A 23,577-nucleotide genomic window follows, 5' to 3' on the forward strand; every position below is an offset into this window, starting at 1 on the left:
CTGAAATGAATATTTCCGAATAGAGGGTAGCATTGGTGAAAATGCTTTATGAGATGAAAAAAAAATTTTGGTCTCATTACTAAACTTTTCATATTATTATTGAAACTTAAATAAAGGATGTTCAGAATGGTGCAAATATTACGTTCACATATCAAGATCAAGCCTTGTGTTCCCCACTATATCTTTCGAGTCCAGCTACATGAATCCCTTTCTTCGGCTCATTATGTGCTGCATGTTAAAATTCAAAATTTCATATTAAAATACTAAATAATGAAGTATCCATTTTATAATACTTTGTCAACAAGTTTTTTTTAGGTCTACCTCTATCTTCTATTAACATAAGTCAATTAATACCATCAACTTCAAACCCGGTATCATCCGAAGGGTCCTCACGTTAATTGTGAACAAACCATCTAACCGTGACTCTCTCTAATTCTTATCTTCCACTAAAGCTTACTCACCAACTTTCACCACGTATACTGCCATTTCGTCATATGCTCATCTCCTAAGGTTAAAACACCCATATCCAGCAAGCATCATACATAATCGTCAACACTTAAACCTCTAGTATTAGCTTCCTTCTTTAGGTAACATTCAGCACATAACAGGCATATCTAGAATCTCACCACCCCATTTGCTATTTATAGAATTTTCCCTTAAGGTAAATTGAGGGGGCATTTTCTATCCCACAATACCGATGATCATTCACATCCACTCAAACCATTAACTTGAATTCTACTGATATATTCTCATCGTTATTCGACTTCACCTTTATGAACAATAGATCAAGACTATCTAAAACTGTGATAATCTTATTAATGACTGACTCGCCCAAATCCACAAATCCTTCAGAAGCCTTCCTATTTGTGACTAAACAATTACACTACATAATCTAGTTTTAGGCGACACTACACGGAGAAAACACACCGAATACCAGCCTCGCGATTGTCGGCGGAAATTTCTGGACGGAGTAATAAACGGCGCCAGTTACGGCGGGATATGTGCTCGACGACAAACGTTTGCGCACTTCTGTCTCGGCGCAAGAATACGCCGCGCACCGTAAACTTCACGCCACGCATGTTTCGTTCTTTGCGGCAAAATCCGACGGGCTCCTCGTCTTTCGACCGTCCTATCCAACAGTCAATTTCGCGTATAGGAGGATGGCCGACGGAACCATTTTTCCGTTTCGCTACGTTTACAGCGGGGATAAATTATCTAGGCGGCGTATGTTACCCGGCGCGCGGTTACATCGCGCTACACCACTGGATCAGTATTTACAATACTCCAACTGGAAAAATAATATCCGGTACGATTAGACGTCGGAAATAGATACCGACTGGTCATAGTATTGTCTCCAATACATACGAAGAACGTCGCGTCCCATCCTGAGAACGCGTAACAAGCCTACTTCCGCGAACGCCGAACCCCCCTGCTGTCCGGCTCACTCGCTTTCCTTCCATTCTCTCACTATCCGAATGTGCTGTCGCCCGTCGGCGTTGTCGCGTCTCGTGTCTAGGACATCGACGGAATTACGGTTCACCGGACTTCTGTCCGGTCTGCACTCACAGTCAACGGAACTCCGCGCCAGCCCTCACCTTCCTCAGCCTGTCGCGGCTGGCCCGCCTCTCTCCTCGCCTAGGATATAGGCTCTGATCTGCGCCACCCGCCAAAGAGATAACGAAGTTGTGTTTTCAATTTTTCTTGGTATATTTCGAGTTGATTTAATAACTAGGATTTAGCTTAAGTTCCAATTTCTTTTGCAGTATTAATCAATCAGGTTTATCAAATCTACGCATTGAATTCTAGAGGGACTGTTACTTGCGTTAACTGCATCTGTTTTTGCTGCATGTTATTGTTCTTTTTGATTCATGAGACCCACGAGGGGATTGACGAGGTTTGTTTAAATTTTTTGGCTATTTCCGATGCGCTTTCATATAGATTTACCTTAAGTAACAATATCTTTATTCTTAATACTCATTGCGTTTATCCCTTAGACCCATTTTACCTAAGAGAATCCATGTATTTGGTGCATGCTTTTTGTTGATCATTTTCTTGCTTGATAAAGACTAGAGAGGCACGTTAGAAGTAAAACTTGATTATGTAATATCACCATCTAGTCCATATCTTTTTGCCATTAGTCATGTTAGCACTAAACATTTGCTAGAGGCACACTTGGTGCAATGCTTTTTGTTATGATTATTATTCTTGTCTTGATAAGACTAGAGAGAGTTGAAGCGTAAACTTGGATTATGAGATCAATACAGTTAGTCTATTTTTTTTATTTTTATCAATGGTTGTCAGCACATAGATATTTGCCTAGGAGTAATGTAACCTATGATGTGCACTGCTTTTATGTTAGAATGACTATGTGTTTGTTGATAAAAATAGAGAGGAGTTGAAGATTAAAGTTGAGATATATGGAGATCAAAATATTACGATCCCATATCTTTTTGCTTTATGGTAGTTAGACCTAGGTGAGGAGGATTGTACTGTTGAGCGATCCAATCAATAATAAGCTTGTTAACACAGCTCACCCCACCACTCATCTTTCGACCCCTTACCACTAATCTAGAATACCCCCATGATATAATTAGAAATTCTCATTAATTTCTTACTTACCTTCCTATATATACTACGTTCAATGATTATTAGAAATCAAAAATAGCTGGATGTAATACACTCGCACTTCCATCCTCCCACGATCGACACCCTTAACAGCATGAATCACTTCACACTGGGCCCGTGAACATCATTTCTCTCAAATTCAGCATGCCAATAATACAGTCCATCGCAGCTATCTGTATTCAGAAGGAACAATATTCCGATGTCCCATGTTCTAAACACAAACTACCCCAATGCACCCTCTAGAACAAATTGGTATCGCCCTCTATCTACACACTGTACAACTCCCCCCACCACACCCTTCCCCACCATGCCCCTCTCCCCCCCCGCCCCCCCCCCCCCCCCACCCCAAAGAACCTACTCCGCGCACCCCGCATCTCCCCACCTCCGCCCCCCTCCCCCCCCCCCCCCCCCTCCCCCGCGCCCCCCCCCATCTCCGTAACTCCCCTCCACCCCCCCTCTCCCCCCCCCCCCCTCCTGCTCACTACTCCGCCCACCACCTCCTTCCACTCATCACTGCCCCCCCCCCCCCCCGCCCCTCCCCTCCACGCTCCCCCTCAGCCCCCCACTTCTCCCCCCCCTCGCTCTCGCTGAGCTCGCCCGCAAAACTCCCCGCTCCCTCCCTCCATCTAGCCACCACTCTAGTTCATGATGCCAACTGGGAATCAAAGCTTTGAACAAATTACCGAAAGACTATACCGAAATACGGAGGCACAAAATTTTCATGATTTATTGCATGCTGACCCAACAACCCTAATATCGTGGACAAGGAGTCCCAATTCATCAGAATTATCATTTGCTAGTGTAGACTTTAAGCCATCAGGTATCTGCAATATATATCGTTTGCTTCTATTTATGTGATGTTTATATAATTCATTGAGGCTGCTTAAGGAAACCAACTCGAACAATAATTTATTCCTACCAGATCATAATCGGACTATAAGATGTTATTCAAACTTAGTTTGATCAACATAAATCATAGGTATTGTTTTTATATGAATATTGTGATGCATTATATCTTTAAGATATCGCCAGAAATGCTTCTTATGCCAGTCATTGCATGCACAAGATTTCACAAACCCAAACTACGAGAAATAGAACGGAACAAAAGGAGTTGCCTGGTAGTAGATGTTATCACTTCTTTCAATAATTCCGGAGACTTGAATTTTAAATTACAGCGCTTGTTATTGTTGCTTTATATGTCTATCCATAGATCATGCTTATGCACATATGACGATCCTCATAAATATCACATTCCCAAAGAAGGTTGTTATACAACATATCGCATCAGAAGCACGAGGCTTGGAAGCACTATTGATCGACACATCCCACCATTCGGCAAAACCAAGAAATATAGATTTAGGTTTGTGATGTCCTGCAGATGGTTTACCCATTCAGTCAGTCGTACCACCTTATCATGTTGGCGGTGTACTCAATCGCTTACAACCTTCCTCCAGCATGTGTATGATCTACTCCTTAATGTTTCTATGAGCTATATATCTTCCGGACAACATAATCCAAAATTACAAGATGACGTTATCAGTTTTTTACAACCTCTGATTGATGATTAACGTTATATTATAGTGGAAGAGGGTAGTACATATGATATCTCCACAATACAGTCAATTTTACCATAAGAGCAGCATATACTCTTGGAAATTGGTGACCTTTTCTGACAATATGAGTAGCTCTCAGGTTGGACATCTCACGGCAAGTTGCTTGTCCATAATGTATGGAAAATACAAAATCATTCACATATTAAATATGGTAGCAGAAAACACTTGTGTGTCGTTGTCATCGATTTTTTGCACTCAAAGTCAGTCCTTTCAGGCGAAATAAAGCAAGCCGTTGTACTAAAAAATAAATGAGTGATGGTGTTCAACATCTCCAAGATTCAGTAGTGAAGAAATTTTGAAAGATAGCCGTTCGTGGCCCACCATAATGAATCTCCAAGAATTAGTTGATGAGATCAGAATTGCCAGTTATATTTCTAGGACAACATAATGGGGACAAAAGCAAAAGTATTTTATTGGTCTCGGTTGCCATATTGAGAGAACAACTTGATTAGACCATACTTGATGTTATGCAATATATGAGAAAATGTTTTGATAATATAATTCCATTATACATTAAGACATCAAAGAGAAATCAAAAGATCAATATAAACAAGATGGACTTTAAAGGAGATTTGTAGAAGTGAAATCTATTGGAATCACATATGGAGCGAGAAAATTTTTCTCTAATACTCATAAGCTCCATTCACTTATTAACTTTTAGGAGAAAAAATAGAGGTATATTTGGACATTTGTGAAGACTTACGAGTAACCTGATGGATATTCTTCCATAATACTAATCAGTGTGTTGAATAAGAATCAAGTGGAGATTATTCGATTGAAATCAATGATTGTTGCACCCAGCCGTCTTCATGGTCTAATTATTTGTCTACTACTCAATGCTTTATTTACTTCCAATCAGATTTTAAAGCCCCCTGACTTGAGCTAAGTGTTCTTCTTCAAAATTTATGCTCTTCTACAATTAATGTGGAGAAGTTGACTGCTTAGTGCAGCAGCAAATGTCCCATTCATTTTGTGATCAACTTAGAGATATATATACATCCAAGCTTTTTTGATTCATGACTTGTGAGCATTCTATTCCTGTTCATTTTTACCATTATTGAGGCTATTGTTGTGGGACCCGTTCAGTATAAGTAGACATGTATCCTTCTCTGACGAGATATTAAATACAACTTAAGAAGACCTCTAAGAATAAACACGACCGTAAGGCTCTATCTGTTTGACGCAATTTAACATACGAGACAACTCATTTGGTTTCTCGGTATTAATTTTTGATATACAATAATCTCATCAGGTAAAGTTTATCATACTGCAAAATGTTTTTGGGGTAAATCCTTCTGTAGATATTTTCGTAATTCTTCTATGCGATAATTTTTGGAAGCCTTTATGATGTTTTTGTTTTTTTTTGGCGACTAGCATCTTGGGCGTATCTTTTTTTTTTCTGCTCGTTGTTGCGCTTATTTATTCGATAAGACGATGATAGTTGACATTAGTCACATATGTGTTACATCTTGCTTGACTTGTATGAATGTTGAGTCATGATCTCGAGTAAGTATGAGTTAAGTTGTTTATATTTTTTATTTCTTTAGACTTGTTTCAACTCAAACAAAAGTTGTGATAGGAGTTTCATTTAAGTCTTAGTACATGACAGAGAGATTCCAGAGATAGATGGAAAAAGATTCACTGCTTGCGTGTTATAAAATCAGGTCTTATGTTTTGTATAATTATTCTTTACTAATGATGTTATATTATTTTCCAATTTAATTAAACATGATGTACTATTTTGAATTTACACATCTTAAGATAGTTCGCGAGATATTTCTTAAGTTATCTGAGTTAGTCTTTGGGGACCAAATAGATTAGTAACAATGTTATCAAAATTTTTTAGGTTATTGTTTATAAATTTCCAGACAAAATTACTGTGTGAAGGAAAGAAGAGCAGAAATGTCAACGAGTCATGGTTAAGATGGAACACCATAAGGGATGATTCTGAATACTACGGATATTACAAGAAATATTAAGGAGGTTTGAATATATCCCGGTTCAGAGGAACAGTGATCTTCTTTCAATTTGTGAATTTTGTTGATTCCATATTAGTATCCAAATTAGCAGGCTATCGAAGATGTTCATCCATTTATTGATTTACCAGAGAGTAAGTTTTGTTAGTTAGGAGAATGCTATATTGTTTATTTCCTTTTTATCATTCCCTTTCAGGAACATCAGTTGCTTATTATGTCTAACTATCATAGCGGTCAATCAGAGACAAAAAGACTTGTATCTGCTGGGAGTTATGAATACCAATAATCAGGGGAGTAATTGGAAAACATCCTCATTATAGTAATACCCTATCAGTTACTATCTAATGAGAGGTTATGTCTACATTATTAACAAATCTCCCAATCAATGTAGCGTATGACCCAATTCAAATTATATTAGAGAACGCATTTGCATGTTTAAGGTATGTTAGATTCTATAACTCATGAGTGTAATAGAATGTATGATTACTGTTTAAATTGTTGTAGTTTTAGTAATTCATCTTATTGCAACTTGTTGATTCTGTATCAAAAATGGTGAGTTAACATATCATAGATATCGTTAAATGTTTTTTAGCTATGTGGCCTTATTTTATTTTATCTTCCCTTGCTATTTTATCTTAGAGTGCATTGTTTTTTTTAGTGTACTACACTGCTTTTTTTTTACTCTTCATTGCTTTTAACTTGACTCTATTTTTTAGCTTTACGTGCATACTGCGCTTATTTTTATTATATTTTTGTTCTACTCATATTTGTTTGATATTTCTTCTTTTATTTATTGTGGCATATGTAATTTCAGGTGAGAGAAGCCTAGAATAAGGATTGATAAAAAATATTTTTAACGGTCCGCTAGTAAGAAGTTCATACAGCTGGTACCACCTAGTCTCTAGTATCGTACTGTAATGTGACACCTCTTGTTGCTAGTCCTGCTACATCTAATGGTCTGCAGCTCTGGTACACAGCTTTCAGCCTTTATAGCAGTCATTCCTATTACACAGCCTCAGCCTAATACAAAGTTTATTTATCCAACTCTATTGGATATTCGGATTAGCCCACATTTTTATCTACATTACTCCCCATTCCGTTACCAGTCTGTTGTCGTATTATCTCTTCTATCCTACCTCATAACTGTTACCACTTCCCTCTCACCGTATGTTTGTGCCCCTTATAGGTTATTCTATTTTCCACAATATCCTCTATCCTTATGACTATCTCCACACCACCCATCAAGCCCGCCTACAGTGTGTCTCTTCTACTAGCCGCTAGACCTTCTTTCTGATCTTAAGCAGCGTGTGACCTTCGACGTTATTAGCGGTGTGCGAGTTTAGCTTATTCATTAGTAGATAATGTAGAACTGTGATATACCTGAGTAGGTAACGTAACGTATCATTCTCTTTTTATTTTGTTATATGAATAACAAATAATTTTATTTTATATTGCGTCATAATTTTTTTTATTAGTAACTTCATATGTTTGTTAGGTTCCTCCACTCAAATAAACCGACATTCAAATATACGGATCTATAGAGCAGTGTTGACGATCTCTTATGGTCTTGGAGAAGTGAGTCCGAAAGAAGTCCGGAGACCTGGTAGTTCAGCTAGGAGCAGCTTGATGCTCCTATTGTCTGATGTGTTTAAAGAATTTATGTAATGATAGTCTTTTCATTACTTCAAACTATTATATTCTTTTGATTAATAAATAATTCATATTGTATTAGATTGTATTAAGTTTCTTTTTGTGCTGCTCCACACAATATAGGATTTAGAAGAATTTGAGGAAGCTGGTTATTCGGTCTTTACTTTTTTTATTTTGCTTTAGCGCGACATGTTCATAGAAAGTCTTAGTGAGCGACCACTATGGTTTGAAGAGATAATATGGAGCTAGACAGTTACATCATGCAATCTTTTTGGCTAGCAGCAAGGTACTAGAGTTTAGTATGGTGTATCAGAATCGATTTTTAGAACAGTTAGCTGTTGATGTTACGAGTTGATTTCTGCGAATTCTTTATTTCATACGTCCCGGCTCGATTCTACATACTGAGCACAGGCGTGTTTGGGAATGATTTTTTAATAATTTTTTTAAAATTGTCTTATTCTCTTTTATATTATAAAATCTCTATTCACAGAACTTTGTTTCTTTCATCAGTATGCTTTATTCGAGTACTGTTTAGGATACAATATAATACTCTGTGGAAGTTTGCATAGTCGCACTCTTGTTAAGCGACAGGATTAGTCCAAACATTGGATTGTATTGAGAGTTCTTATGACATTTAAAGATTGATTTAACAATTTTAGGTTGTGTCTTATGCTTAAGCTATTTATTGTTTTCTTACATTTCATATCTATTTTGTCTTTACTTATTTTTCTTAGTTCATCTTATGTTTTACATCGTTCCCGGTTCCTATATTAAGTACTTTATTTTATCAATTTACGCTCCTACTTCTTCTCACATCTTTCGTTATAGTATTTAGGATTTTATCAAGTACCGGGTCATGCTACTCTGTATATAGACTTATTGCCCGTGACTGCTCAATAAGTGAGTAGGGCATGAGTCCTTCCTTGCTTACGACTAGTGCCATCTACTGTTATTGGACTGATCACTTCATATATCATTGCGTCCTGGTCGCAGTTATCAATGACACATTTCTTCGGATCGCATGCAGCGTCCGCGTTCGATGACTTTCCGGTATAGGATTAGTATTTGCTCGCATATTATCCGCCGAGTTCTAAGTTCGCTTGTATATTTTTTATCGGTATGTTTGATGTCATAGAAGTATAATTATTGTGAGCTCTACATTGTCTGATGAAGTTGTCAAGGAACAGTATATATACGATCTGGGTCGCGATCACTTATACATGCGCCTCATTGCATGGCTCACCTTCGCCCGATCGCTAATTTTTCTGTACTACGCAATGTAAATCGTCATTCTTACGAGTGATATGACTCTATCACGAATACAAGTTGCACCCTAATTCGGCATAATAACTTGTCTTACTGCTCTTCTGACGAATATAGCTAGTACAAGAGAAGTAATGCCATTTAGTTACTTTTCATTCTCCGGGCGAAGATGAGTATACTCAGTCATTCGTCAAGCACATGCTCCAAGGTACTATTCTAGCATGCCAGGGCCTCGCTTCAAACAAATGGTCATAATCCTATCGCTAGGCGGGAAACTACAAATCAGTGCATGCCTGAATATTCTAATGTCGCAAGCATGACTCGAGGACGAGTTGCTCTATGCTAGACGTACTAAGTGCAAACGAAGATGCAGTTGTAGGTGACATATTACATCAACGCATTCTGAGAGGTAAGTTTCCACCAGAGCTTCGAGTATAGTCTAATATTTTGAGTAATTTATCATATACAATTTGCAATCTCTATCTTCCTTATTATGGCTGGTTATTTGTTCTTTCTTGCTAGAACACTTACCTATCTTTTGAATTAAACTCTCCATAGCACTTCTCTTTGAACTTTATCATATGCTTTCTCTAAATCAATAAATATCATATGAAGATCCTCCTTATTCTCTCTATATTTCTCCATCAAACCTCTCAATAAATGTATGGCTTCCATAGTAGACCTACCCGACATGAATCCAATTTGATTTTGAGAAACATTAGTATCACGCCGCAACCTACGCTCCATAACTCGCTCCCATAGTTTTAAAGTATGACACATTAACTTAATTCCTCTATAATTCACACACTCTTGTGCGTCACCTTTATTCTTAAAAATAGGAATTAACACAATCATATTTTTAAGCTGTGTTAATGGTTATAGTTGCTAACATTTATTCTATGTTAATGGGATAAACTATGTGATTGTTGAGGTTTATCATTAATTGAGTTATTTTGATAGATAAATAATTGTATATGTAATTGACAGGCAATATAAGTACTTTATAAATTTTAAAAAGTCACTACATCTAATCTTTTATGCTAACAAAATTCTCGGGCTTGATTGGGCGAATCGTGATAAAATTTTAGGTATGCCTTCATTTTCCTTGCTCGAAATAAATCCTAGACTAGGTTCTTTAGTATCGTCCTTCAATTCTCAAGGTTGTGGTTGGAATCATAGTAGTGCTCATAATTTTGAGATTGTTCTCGTAACTCGCATGCACTTCCTTTATTTTCTTGATTTTGAAGTAGACTATCTTTCTTATTTTATTCTTAAATTAGACTACATTGGCTAATATCAAATAATTTCAATGAAGAAGAAAGATTTCAAATTCTCCACATATTTTAATATGCTTCACATATATAGTTAAAACGGTTTGTTTGGTTACATCATACATTTGTTAACCTTGTGTCAATACCAAGGATAGGAAACCAATACAAAAAACTTAAAAACCATTTATAATAGGTATATCTTACACTTTATCATTATTGCATGTGTGTATCTAATTAAGTATTCATACAAAGGTCATGGTATCCTAGATGGGATGGTATAATATCAAAGATCAAATAAAGTATAAATCCATCTACGATTAGTGAGCAAAGTTCACATAAGATAAAAAAAATGGATAGAACAAATGCAACAATGGTCTTAAAAATAAGGGAAATAAAATAAAAAATTCATTGAAAGTTGAACTAACCAGCAAAGAATTTGATGAATCAAAGCCCCATAAATTGACCGCACGATCATTGCCACCAGTGACATAAACTCTACATGATTTCTTTCCTATATTTAAACAGTTGACATCACCTGCATGTGCTACAAATTCCTCTGTTCTCAAAGTCAGGGAAAAGAACTTGATAAATAAGATCGTAATTTATTCAACTGTCCCCCATTTCAATTATTAAATGGATAAAAGCAAAGCCTTCATCAAATTCTGCCCAATTATTCCATAACATTTTCATTTTAACAAATAAGTCAATACATTGCTAACTACTACTAATACAACAACAACAAGCCTTTATCCCACAACTTAGGGTTGGCAACATGAACCATTTTTCTCCATTGTGTCCTATTCAAAATCAAAATCAATACAGTGCTAACTATAATGGAAAAATCATGTCATAGCTGCAAGCATTATGTATGCACAAGTGCACAATAAAGATGAAAAATATTTCAACTCCAAAACAAAAACTGTCTATACAGTGTAAGTAGTATTGTCTAAATCTGAATCCAATTAGTTACTCCAAAGCTACAAATAAGAAATCCTTAATACATAATATTTCAAATATTAACCACAACGAAACGCTTTCAAGAATACATTAAACAATGGATAACACGAGATGAGCTGGGAAATCCCAACTTCATTCCCAAAAGGATGACAATGAATCTGAAATGACATATTCAATAACAACATAAAAGAGGCCCGGACTCAAATTTCAGTAACCAAATTGGTCATTAAAATAATGACGGAGGCAACATGGGACATACAATTCACAAGATCCTCAAACAGAATGACAGTAAAACCACAACTTCTCATCCCTCTTTTAGACAGAAAACTGCCTTTTCTACATACTAACGTGACATGAAACAAAGATTGCTCCAAACTATAATGCATTGTGTGATCCTCCATGAATAGTCTACATAAATACACGTTAATGGATAATCATGATGGATAAATCATGCGGCATGGAATCCTCTAGCAAACAAAATGGCAGTAAATCTGCAAGTTCTCAGTGGCCTTACTTACAGGCCACCGCGCCTTTGTTACAAACTAACTTGCCTTGTAGCAAAGATAGCTCCAAAATGTGTTGCATTATCTAATTTTCCTTCGATATTCCACATAAATAAACTATAACTGATACATGCTCCACTACCAGTCCAGTGCTTCAGATTCCCGGGTATTATTACTTGAATGATTTTGGGAACATATAGTAGAGGTTTCAACATTAAGAACTTGCCCTATACGCTGCATGTTTCATCCAAAGAAAAACAAATTATCTCAAATTTCCACGACTGGGATATACGTTTCCTCGAAGATGACCCATGTATTTATAGATTCCATACAAAAGCTTCAACTTAGAATAACGCTGTAAAAGGAACATAAACCAAGAATATAGCATAAGCTTAAAAGATCAGTCTAATGAAGAACATGAATAAAAGCAAACGAAATATGTCTTCGATGTAAATACCTACAGCAGCAAACCCTAACAAGTCATCAGCCTACATCTAATTAAACAATCATTAAAAATACCAGTGACGTATAAGACTCATCCAACAAATGCCGAATGAAAGACGAATCCTATTGCCAGCCAAGCGTAAGCCGCTAGTTCCCAATATAGAAATCCTATTCCCATCTCAATCCCATCCAAAAACCAAATCACCATCAAAGAGCAGCTATAATTTTGCAAAGGAAGAAATCAACCCGGAAGATAGCAGAATCTAAGCCGATCAATATGAGGATACGAAATTTGTAGCCCCGCTTCGCCATTTCCCCTGAATTCGACGGCTCCGCCGGTTGTTCTTCCAATGAAGCTTCAAGGTTCAACTCAAGTTACGCTCCTTCGATAGAAGCGGAAGGTTTCTTTGCAGAGAGAGAGAGAGACGAAGAGAATGAGCGACAGCGAGGGAGAGAAGGAAAGGGAAAGGACACGGATAGTGGAGTCCGGCACGCAGTGCAGCTCTTTCTTCTGTTTCTATTGCTCACTCTTTCTACTAAGCTTTCCTTTATTTTTTATTTGACTGAAATAAGGCGCGCGGCTATATATAATTATAATAAAAATGAGTGACTTATATATTTAATTATTACATATTTATATATAAATAGTATATTTTTCTTATATTTATTTATTTACCATTTAAATTTTTTATCACATAAAAAATTATTAATATTAATTTATACAATTATATATATATATATATATATTGTGACATAATTATAAGATAAGCAGAATAATTTCACGAATTCGAGGGAGCCACAATCTGATGCGAAGATCGAGGATTTATTTGTGATGGTTTTTTTATTGTTGTTAAAGTATACTAAAATTTTAATTTTTTAACAAAAATTTTATTTTAAAAATTAATAAAAAAAGCTGTCTCAAACTAAGTTAAATCGGATGTTTGGTTTCAAACAGCAAACCGCGAAATTAATCACGGTGTGGGGACCACGATTGAGTAGCTAGCGGATGTCGGCCGTGTTTAGGCTGTGAGGCTACTATGAGCAGGCCACGGGGGTAGAAAACCTATGGCCAACTTGGATTTTGGTGTAATCCACCAAGATGATGACACGTGGAGATCCATGCGCCAATCATATTTTTAGTGTATAGCATTATTCTACTCTTTTACGAGAAAGTAACGCGTGAGAGGAAATATGATTGCCCCCGGCAGATGGTGGTTGTTGGTGATGGCAATGGAGGGGTGGCGGTCGTCGGCTGATAGTTGCGGTCAGCTACGATGGTGGCTGAAGGATGGTAGAGGTGATGGTTGGCAGTTAGCGGTGATGGTGGTAGACTATCGATGGCGGTGGTGGTAGCCAGCATTGACAGTGATGGCAGGCGGTGGTGGCTGACAGTGGTGGTCGAAGGCAGCTGAAGGGATTTAAGTGAGCTTGTTTGTAGTGTAAATCATTCTCATTCAAAATTAGACTAGTTTGGTTTTGCTCAAAAATGAACTAGAATCATTTACACTTTATTTAATTTACGTTACTTTGCATTCTATTTTCATGACCATACACTACAATTTTCAAAATCTCTCTATTTGGAATACTTTACGCCCTTATGTAATTCGACCAAATAGCCCCTAATTATTTTTTAAATAAAATATAACTAAAAATTAATCTTTATTGTATTTACAAACTATTAATGAAACCCATTTTAAATAAAGAACAATTCAAACATTCTATTACAACTAAATTTGAATTGTTATTCAAACATCACCTTCTTCACATGTATTGGACCCATTCTGCCTTTACCAACAAGCATGCCCCAGGTCTCATAATGCCTTCCTTGGCTAACACCATTTTGGACTCCTCTTTTCCTCACAAACCATCAATGTCGTCTAAGGCTTCGTTTGGGACGGATTTTTTAATGCTTTTTAAAACAGTTTTTCAGTACAAAAATTTCTAGTTCATAAAAATTGTGTACTAAAATATTGCTTTAAATAGCAGTAAAAAAAGCATCTAAAAAAAACCTTAGTTTTCCCCCAATAAGCTCGTCCTGAAGAGCTCGCTTGTCGCAATGGCTTCCCCAACAAGTTCTATCTTGAACTCCGCTTCTCTTCGTGCATCAATGATGTCGTAGAATATTGTCGGACAAATTCTAGTCACGAACTCCCCTTCTCAAGATCATTCAATTCTAAAATTATTAAAAAAACTCAAATACTCAATAAACAATCTATATAAGATCAAGGTGATCGATATAAATCTTTCGATTAAGTGTTTTTTGTTCTAATCAAATTTAACAAAATACCCAAATAAAAATCCTAACGAGCCCGAATGGGCATTAAACTAATGTTCTTCGCATATATAATCATATATTCTAATATCTCTTTCAACTTTTATATATACGCACTGAAGCTTCGTTTGGAATGATTTTTTTAGTGCTTCTTAAAGTAACTTTTTATAATAAAAATTGAATTTTTTGTACTAAAAATAACATTAAGAAACAGTAAAAAAACCGTCCCAAACAAAACATGAATCTTTATCCAAAATTTAGATAATAAACAGTCTCTATAGCCACAAATTTTCTAACATATAATAATACTAAAAATTAAAAGCCACAATTTTTTTAGTTTTTGGCCTATCAGATTCCTACAACAAGGACATAAAACATTATTTTAATTCACATATGAACAGAGAAAATAAGTTACAAGAAACAACTACAAGCATCATAATTGATGGAATTTCTGCCCCCTTAATCTTACAAACTCAAATTTCCTGATGATGCCGATAAGCGACAATACTCATAATTCTAAGAAACCTTATTATTGTACAGATAGATAATCAAACATGATACAAACTTGATGGATCATAATTCCTGGTAGCTCAGATTCCATACTCTGGCTTTAATAGATTGAGGTTTTGTTTGGAACGGCTTTTTTACTGCTTTTTAAAATAGCTTTCTAGTACAGAAATTTTAATTTTTATACTAAAAAGCTGCTTCAAAAAGCAGCAAAAAAGCCGTCCCAAACGAGACCCAAGTTCCAGCAACTATGCTGAATCCTTCCACCACATCAAGCAACTCTGAAGATATTTCAACCTCTTTTTTCTTCAAATTTTTAGCTTTAGAGTGCAGAGAGAGAGAGAGAGAGAGGATTTTACTCATTATCATCAATCCAGTCCCCATAGATCCTACTAATCTTATCTGGCCCTTTCCAGTTCTGGACTGGTCTTTGAATCTGTCTCTGATTTACCATGTTTGATCTCTGTGCAGGAGCTCCAACATGATAAGCATCTCCATGAGGAACTGAGGTATTTGATGCCACAACAGCATCTGTTATCGTCTTCGTCGATGCACCGGCCTGCTTCAAGTCTGTTGTTGTTGCTGAAGCATCTCTGGGTTCCATTTCTACCAATCCTCCACCATATCTATGGAGCTCTGCAACAAATGAAGCTAAATATAAATATATGCTATATGAAATTATACTAAATCTGACGATATCATGGACAATTAAATGATCATCTTGTGCTTTTGTATGTAATAAGAGGAATGAAAATGATGGATTTGTCTATTTCTTTTGGAAGAGTTTCATATCATATATCCTATTCATTATGATAGGAAAATAGAGCAATATTAAAACTTTTTTATGTTGTATTTTTCTTCTATTCTTAGGGATATGTTACCTTTTTACTCATGTTGTAATCTATGACTAATTAACTTTAACTTGTGACATTTGCAGGGATAAAGGATTTGGTTGAATCAACCAAACCGATTGAACCACAAAAGATTAGTTTGAAGTGTGAATGGTAAGTGTAATGAGAAATATAAGCATTCAGGAAGTTGCTTACTTTTACAAAAGCAGGGTGAAGTATAAAATATTTAGACAATGCATGGCATGGCCAATGGTTTCTCATAATCCTAATCAAGATTAGCCTTATCCCAAACTTTTGGGGTGAGCTTAATGTACTTTCTTCCATTCATTTATGTTGAGTGCTAAATCTGTTGCTTGAATTCAAGTTGGATGATTGAAGTGGATGAATGCATCGGGCTTGTTGTGTGATAGAAAAGTTCCCCTCAAACTTAAGGGAAAACTCTATAAGATGATGGTGAGACCTGCAATGCTTTATGGTGCCGAATGTTGGCCATTAAAAGAGAAGCATAATCCTAAGTTAATTGTTACAGAGATGAGGATGCTCATGTGGATGAGTGGCCTTACCCTTAGAGATAGAATACAAAATGAGCATATACGTGAAAAGGTTGGAGTAGCGCCAATGGAAGATAAGATTAGAGAGAGTCGCCTTAGATGGTTTGGTCACATAAAACGATGACCTTCCGATGACCCGGTTAGAAAAGTATAAGTATTAGATTTGACTTATGTTAAGAAAGGTAGACTTGGTTAGAAAATATTAGAAATGATTTTTCTTTGTTAGATTTAAACGAGAATTTAACTTTTAACATGACACAATGGAGAAAAATGATTCATGTAGCCGAACCCACGTAGTGGGACAAAGACTTGATGTTGTTGTTGTTGTTGCTGCTGCTAATAAATCTGTTGTTAGCTTAATTTATGCAAGTCATTTTACAATTTAAGAAAAGTAAGCTTTGGCCTACCACATTATACTAATTATACCTTTCACACAAAGTTTTGACTTTTGACCTTCTTTGTGAAACTTTTACTTCAAATTTCTGTTGTGAAAATCCAAATCATCTTAACTATTTTCTACATCTTTATATTCAATAATATTATATGCATTAACCTCATAACCTGCCTAATACATTTATTTTGTGTACTCTATCCTCCCAAATTTTACAACCTAATTATCTTACATTGTTGTTGAATGTCACTTATTTCTATAATGCTAGCGCTAAGATTTAACCAATCCCTTCATTATTTATAAAATTTAGCTTTAAATATCTATGATATCATCTTATCTCTAAAGGCCTCACAAATTTAAACCTCTAGCATACTTAACTAGAGTGCAACTTATTTATATATTGTTAGCACTTAAATCTAGCTCGTTCTCCATGTTTATTAAGTTTACTTTTAAATGTCTATAATAACTCTTATAATCTTATCTCTAAAGCACCTACCCAATTTAAACATCCACATTCAACTCTAGAATTAACATCCTCGTCAATATTTATATTGTTTGTAAGAAAATTTCTCACCATACAAATATCACATCTAAATATCACTTGATCCACAACATTATTGATTATAAACTGTTAATCCTTTCAAGTTTAACTAAATTGCAGCCCTTGCCCTATTAAGTTTAAGCCGTTTTTTACTTTTTTTCTTCTCTATCATCTAATTATTATATTCAATAGAAGCCTCGCTTACAGAAGAATAAAATGAGCAAATACCATATGCAGTGATACCTCATCATAAATATGCCTTGATCCTCAACATTATTGGTTTTCTATTGTATTACTTCCAAGTTTACTCAAATTGCAAGCCTATTGTTCTATTGAATCATGGCCCATTTTCTTCTATTTTTTCTTCACTGTTATTTAACTAAACACTGTCATTGTCAGGTTACAAGTCCTGGAGAAGAAAAGTGAAGGATTGCGTTAGGTAGTCGACATGCAGCATAAAACTTATCGAATAATCATGACATGAATCCTTTAAAGAAAAATGATTCATGTAGCAATCCCCACGTAAGACTTGATGCTGTTATTGTATATTTAGAAGAAGCCTCACCTATCTAACCTATAAAGTCAAATAAAGGCAATTTCCTATATAAAACTCACATCATGTCTATTTAAAAAACTGATCAGAAACTATTTAAATTTATAATAATATCACCCAAATCACAAAGAACATAACAAACTACTCTTTTACAATTGAAACTTCTTTAATCACTCAATAACTACTTATAATATAGTCACAACAATATCATTCATATCTTCAACAATTTGCCTACAAATTCACATTTCATCCTTCTTGCCAACCAAACGGATTCATGTGATACTTACTCATCTATATTTACAGAATTAAGAAAAAAGAAACCCTTAAGAAAATTATTACAATTTCAAGTTTCCTCAGTATTAAATGAAACAAGCAATTATATTCCACAAAAAATTATTGATTTAAATTTTTTTTGTCTATGAATCATCATCATAGTTGCCCTTGTCCATATACATATTTTATTGTGAAAGTATTGAAAAGAAAAACAATTTATAAGTCCACCAATTATATTAAGTACTAATTCTTTGACAAGGATATTGCATAAGGATTACACTTAACATTCATATAAAAAGTGAAATATCACATATAGATGTTCCATATAGTCTGGTAGAGAAATTTTGATAAATACTAGAATAAAAAGTATCACCCATATACAAGCATTCCTTCAGCAGATGATATAATATTACTAGTAGTAAAAATAGCCCATGTCTTAGTTGCATGCGCAAGATCAATGGTCTGAGTCCTATCTATAGAATAAAATCATCAGACCATGCTACATGAATGTGCAGACTTTATAATCTCCATAAACCAGTTCCTGGAAATACTAAATAGAGTAATATAACTGGATTTCCATCTTCTTCAGTCACAAGTAAAATATATTAGAAATTACCTACTGAGATTCCTCCAACGGCAAGTATTCAATAAAAGATTGGCTATATTTATGGTTGTAAAATATTATAGAAAGAACCTCTTTTGCATGCTAAACTGCCTCAATTCTACAAAATTCTATACAAAGGCATGATCAAAATATAAAAGCATCAAAAGCTAATTAAGAGCTCCCATGAATAGAGTGTATCATGTTAGTTTTTTGTGAAATCTAATTGTATCGATCAATTGGGATATACTATTATCTCATACCTAAATACCATTCGTTGAGCTCGTCGGATGGTTGCACGAGGGCAACACTCTCCCTCAAGTTGTCAAAAGCAATGCTCAATCCACTCAGCTAAACACCTATTCTTGCTTTCAATGCTTACAAAATTTGAGGTTTGCATCAAAAGGCATGAATGTTATGGTTACCCGGCGAGCTTGACAAACGGTATTTAGGACGTGACAATAGTACAACCCAATTGATTTACACAACTAAATTCCACACAAAGCTAACATAATGCACTCTATTCATGAGAGCCCTTAATTAGCTTTTGATGTTTTTTTTATATTTTGACCATGCTTTTGTATAGAATTGTTTTTTTTTTTTCATATATTTTGATTAGCGAGGCTTTTGTTTAAATAGAATTTATCAAGGCAATGTGAAAAACAAAATGGATGATGAATGAACGATGATGCTTTAATCCTACACTTAGCCATCTCTACTTCGTCCATTGAAAAGTCGCAATAAAGCTTTAAAACTCATGAATGTCTTCATCATAGCATTCATGTGTAATAACATAGGCAACTCTTCTATAAATCCCTTCAATACCAAAACATCAAATTATTCAACTCCCCACACCCAACCATGTCATATTCCTCACAAAACTATGTTAAATAAAATTTATCCACTCTACTAGCTTCCTAAACCCACAAATCCTATACATCCCAAAAATCCTTCCCGAGTCCCCAAGCATGCCTATCTTAATAGCCCCTTCAAACCCAAAAAAAAAAAACATTGTGCACCTTATTATTCCCTTAAGTCCAACCTATTTCCCTCGTAACCAAGGGAATTGAGATTAAATTTTACCATTCATCAACTCCAATGTTGATTAATTCCAAGCATAGTCAATTCATGATACCATATGAGGTAATATTTTTTCCCTTCTTTGTTGAATTGTATAAAGACATATTGGTTGAAGTCATCCAAAGAGAAGACTCTCAATTCATTCCTTGGAGGTCCCCTTAGAGATCATCTACTTCTACATTAGTGCCACCTCCCCCATCATAACTATCACAATAAACTGCTTGAGAGTCTTTGCAACTCAGGATATAAATGCAGTATTATCATAGGTACTAGTTTGTGATGCTTTTATATTTAGATTCTATACTAGAATATGATTGCTTTTAATATTAAAAAAAATAAAAAAATAAAAAAATGATTGTTTTTAATATATTGACACAATTGAAGATGAAGAAGGAGATAAAGGTATTCATTATGAAGATATCTCTAAAAAAACCACCTGAGTGATGATGAATTTTGATTAGTTACTTGTTATGTTATTAGTTGAATGACAATAGAAGTGGGAGAGATACACTAATTGTGCTAAAATTTTCAATTATTATACTTTGAACTATTATGTAATAGCTATTACTCACTTTGATATACCATCTTACTTTGATGTTTGCATTGCACTTATACTTTGCACAATCTGTTAATTATTTATATGTTAGAATGTTAATATGTTATTTTTTAATATACTGATAGGTTGGGATGCTAATATACTAATTCTTACTAGCAATTTGACTTCGTCATAGACTAAAAAATGCAAGTAAGCAAATTGAAAGATAAAAAAGACCTGCAGCACCATGAGCAAAATGGCACTTGCTGCCAAAGGGGCAGTATCCAGTCATCTCCCACTTGTTACAAATCCTGGTCTTCCAATTCGAAGGCTTCTGATTCATTCCATTTCCTCCAGCTGCATAACCTCCTCCACCAACTGTCGGTGAGAGGCTTATAGCCACACTTTCACGAGGTTTCAACTCATCATGGAGATAAGTACAAGCATCACCATATGGACATCCCTCCTCAGTATAGAATTTCTTGCAATTTCTCCCCTTGTATGATCTCTGTCCCTCACCTACACCAGGGGAGGTAGTTAGGATTGGAATCTGGTGCTCCTCCCTTGGCTCTGGAAGATTGCCGTCTTCATGAGCTGCCACAATTTCTTGCCAATTGGGAGGAGGCTTCCTCAGCTCATCCAGAGCATGTGCAAAGTTGCAGTTTGTGATATAAGGGCATGTCCCGGCACGGAATTTACAGCATAATTTGGTTTTGAAGAACATTTTACCTAAAACTTTGGACTTGCTAAGTCCAGAATCTGCCTGTGAGGATGTTCGGGGTTTCTTACTATGGGGCTGCTCACTCCCCGCCCGGGATTGGGATTGTCGACCATCATTCGTTTGATTTGAGAAGGAATCCATGGAGGAATCACCATTCCAAGCACGGTAATCATCTTCCGTGGCCCATATTGATTGATCATGCGAAGGTAAAATAGGTTCAGAACAAATTGCAGAAGCATCTGGAATGATCTCAATTACAGAATCAGACCTGCCTCCATAATCCATGTTGATTTCCTGTAAACGTACAATTCCTTAAAATCAAACCCTTCAAAACATGTGAACAGCTATAGATGTAGAGAGGGAGAGCGGCATGAGATACCTACGACTGCGCAGACAGGAAGGGGATCGCTGAAATCCCACCTGATTGCAACGAAGCTGGAAGACTTTTGTAAGAGTGAGAAGTGGGCTAGGGTTTCTTATGCTTTACTAAAATTTTAATAAAAAATGTATTTGTGAAAACTAATTATTTTTTAGTGGGAACCCATTGATGCTTAGCTCAGTTGGTGGGCATTCTCGGGTGGGAACCTCCCATATCGAGTTTGATTGCCTCGAGCAGCAGCCGCCCCTTCAATGGGGGCCATCAAGCGCCAGCTGCGAGTACAAATTCGCGTAGGTGGCCCGATAGGTCGGCTGGGTTTTACGGACCGCCAAACCCCCTGGAGAAGTCAAGGTGGCAGCAGACGGTTCCTCATCATTAAAAAAAGGGTATTTTTAGTGAAAAAATTTTTAAATTTAAAAATTTGTATTTAAAGTTGCTTTAAAAATTAATAATAAAACTGTCACAAATGAAGTCATAGTTTTCAATTGAACTCCCACTCCTACGATAGATTTAGGTTTCGTTTGTGACAGCTTTCTTAATCATTTCTGGGGTTTACGGACTGCCAGCAGACGGTTCCTCGTCATAAAAAAAAAGTATTTTTTAGCGAAATTTTTTTAAAATTTAAAAATTAGTATTTAAAGCTACTTTAAAAATTAATAAGAAAACTGTCACAAATTAAGTCATAGTTTTCAGTTGAACTCTCACTCCTAAGAGAGATTTAGGTTTTCTTTGTGATATCTTTCTTACTCCTTTTTAAAGTAATTTTTTATTTTTTAGTAAAAAAATTATTGGTTTAAAAAATTTTGTATTACAAAGTTATTTTAGAAAATAATAAAAAGTTGTCCCAAACGGAGCCTTATAATATTGAATTAGAATGACCAGTTGCTTAATTTTCAAATTAATGATAAATTTTAGCTTATTTTTAGGCCATTACTAAGATCATGGTTAAAACTTTGCTTAATTTTCAAATTAATGATAAATTTTACTGTTTTTTTTAGTGACTTCTTAGGACAAAAATATCATTAAAGTAATTAAAAAAAGTGACTAAAAGTTATCCCAAAAGAAGCCCAAGTGAAGAAATGGCAATTTCATAGCTTCATATTTATTATAAAGTTTAATTATCAAACTTAATAGCTTCTTGATTACCTTAGTTAAATTTAGGCTTCGTTTGGGACGTCTTTCTTATTGCTTCTTAAAGTAGTTTTTTAATACAAAAATTTAAAAATTTAAATTAAGAAGCTGTTTTAAGAAACAGAAAGAAAGCCGTCCCAAATGAAGCCTTAATTACTTCTGATTTTATGTTATCGATATTGGGAATATAGTCCCCATCGAGTAGAAGGATGATATCGTTATTGTATTTGGATATTTGCTTAAATAGTGAAACCCCTCCCTTGTTATACCTTCCTTTTGCTTTCTTAGGTTTCACTTAGGACGGCTTTTTTATTGCTTCTTAAAGCAACTTTTTAGTACAATAATTAATTTTTTTACTAAAAAGCTACTTTAAGAAGCAGTAAAAAAAGCCGTCCCAAATGGGGCCTTAGTATTTGCTTCTTGATTAATCCTCCATCACCAATTAACAAATCTTCCCTCTACTCGAATATTCCAACACATAATAAATATAATTGCATAGAAGCATCTAAATTCATTATTTTAAATATATTAGGAAAAAAATTGCATAAAGATGAAATTGAAAATTGATACGTACTCCAAAAATTAGCTTGATCGGGCACGAATCTCGAGGCAAAAGCTAGTTGGAAACTTCAAAAAATAATTTCGGGAGCATATGAACTCCGATTTCAGCGAGCTTACAGTCAAACTGAGCGTCTCGGAAATACGAACCCAACGACACCAAGATCAACCCAATCCGAGCCCAAATGAGTCCGAATCAAGGGTTCAAAGCACTGTTGGAAGGTTCAAACCGCAATTTGAGTTACCAAACGGTCTCCGATTTTGACGAGCTTATACTCGAATCGAACGGCTCGACGAGACGAATCCAACGAGCCCAAGATCATCAAATTCC

General features: G+C 35.4%; 2 protein-coding genes across 5 annotated transcripts in view; both read right to left on the bottom strand.

Annotated features, from left to right (window-relative positions):
• Positions 1–12,850, bottom strand: part of LOC110109289 (katanin p80 WD40 repeat-containing subunit B1 homolog) — a 32,343-nt gene extending 19,493 nt beyond the window's left edge. For 2 of the 3 annotated variants that reach the window (XR_002304563.2, XM_020840296.2), the window contains exons 1-2: positions 12,590–12,850; positions 10,824–10,954 (exon numbers count right to left, since the gene is read on the bottom strand). Coding sequence is in view for 2 of the 3 variants with exons in the window: in XM_020840296.2 (XP_020695955.1) it covers positions 10,824–10,954; positions 12,590–12,614 (156 nt within the window). In the remaining variant the exon portion in view is untranslated. The remainder of the gene's footprint in view (positions 1–10,823; positions 10,955–12,589) is intronic. The other variant, XM_020840310.2, reaches the window with a different exon arrangement.
• A 2,088-nt stretch (positions 12,851–14,938) lies between these two features.
• On the bottom strand, positions 14,939–21,619 carry LOC110109326 (zinc finger CCCH domain-containing protein 56). Of its 2 annotated transcripts, none has more exons than XM_020840351.2 (3): positions 21,558–21,619; positions 20,704–21,472; positions 14,939–15,717 (listed from the first exon to the last, which is right to left on the bottom strand). In XM_020840351.2, exons 2-3 carry the CDS (start codon positions 21,461–21,463, stop codon positions 15,437–15,439), a joined length of 1,041 nt encoding a protein of 346 aa, XP_020696010.1. In that variant the 5' UTR covers positions 21,464–21,472; positions 21,558–21,619; the 3' UTR covers positions 14,939–15,436. The 2 variants fall into 2 exon arrangements, with proteins under 2 accessions (XP_020696010.1, XP_020696004.1); XM_020840345.2 differs by having other exon boundaries at positions 20,695–21,472.
• Positions 21,620–23,577: the final 1,958 nt, after the last annotated feature.

The sequence above is a fragment of the Dendrobium catenatum genome, unplaced genomic scaffold (genome assembly GCF_001605985.2).
Source record: "Dendrobium catenatum unplaced genomic scaffold, ASM160598v2 fragScaff_scaffold_913, whole genome shotgun sequence".
Classification (NCBI taxonomy): Eukaryota; Viridiplantae; Streptophyta; class Magnoliopsida; order Asparagales; family Orchidaceae; genus Dendrobium; species Dendrobium catenatum.

Coding starts and splice junctions, on each gene's coding strand:
- LOC110109326 (XM_020840345.2), bottom strand. CDS start 21,463: ATGGATTATGGAGGCAGGTCTGATTCTGTAATTGAGATCATTCCAGAT. Junction 15,718..20,694: donor TTTTGCTCATGGTGCTGCAG/GTCTTTTTTATC, acceptor CATTTGTTGCAG/AGCTCCATAGATATGGTGGA.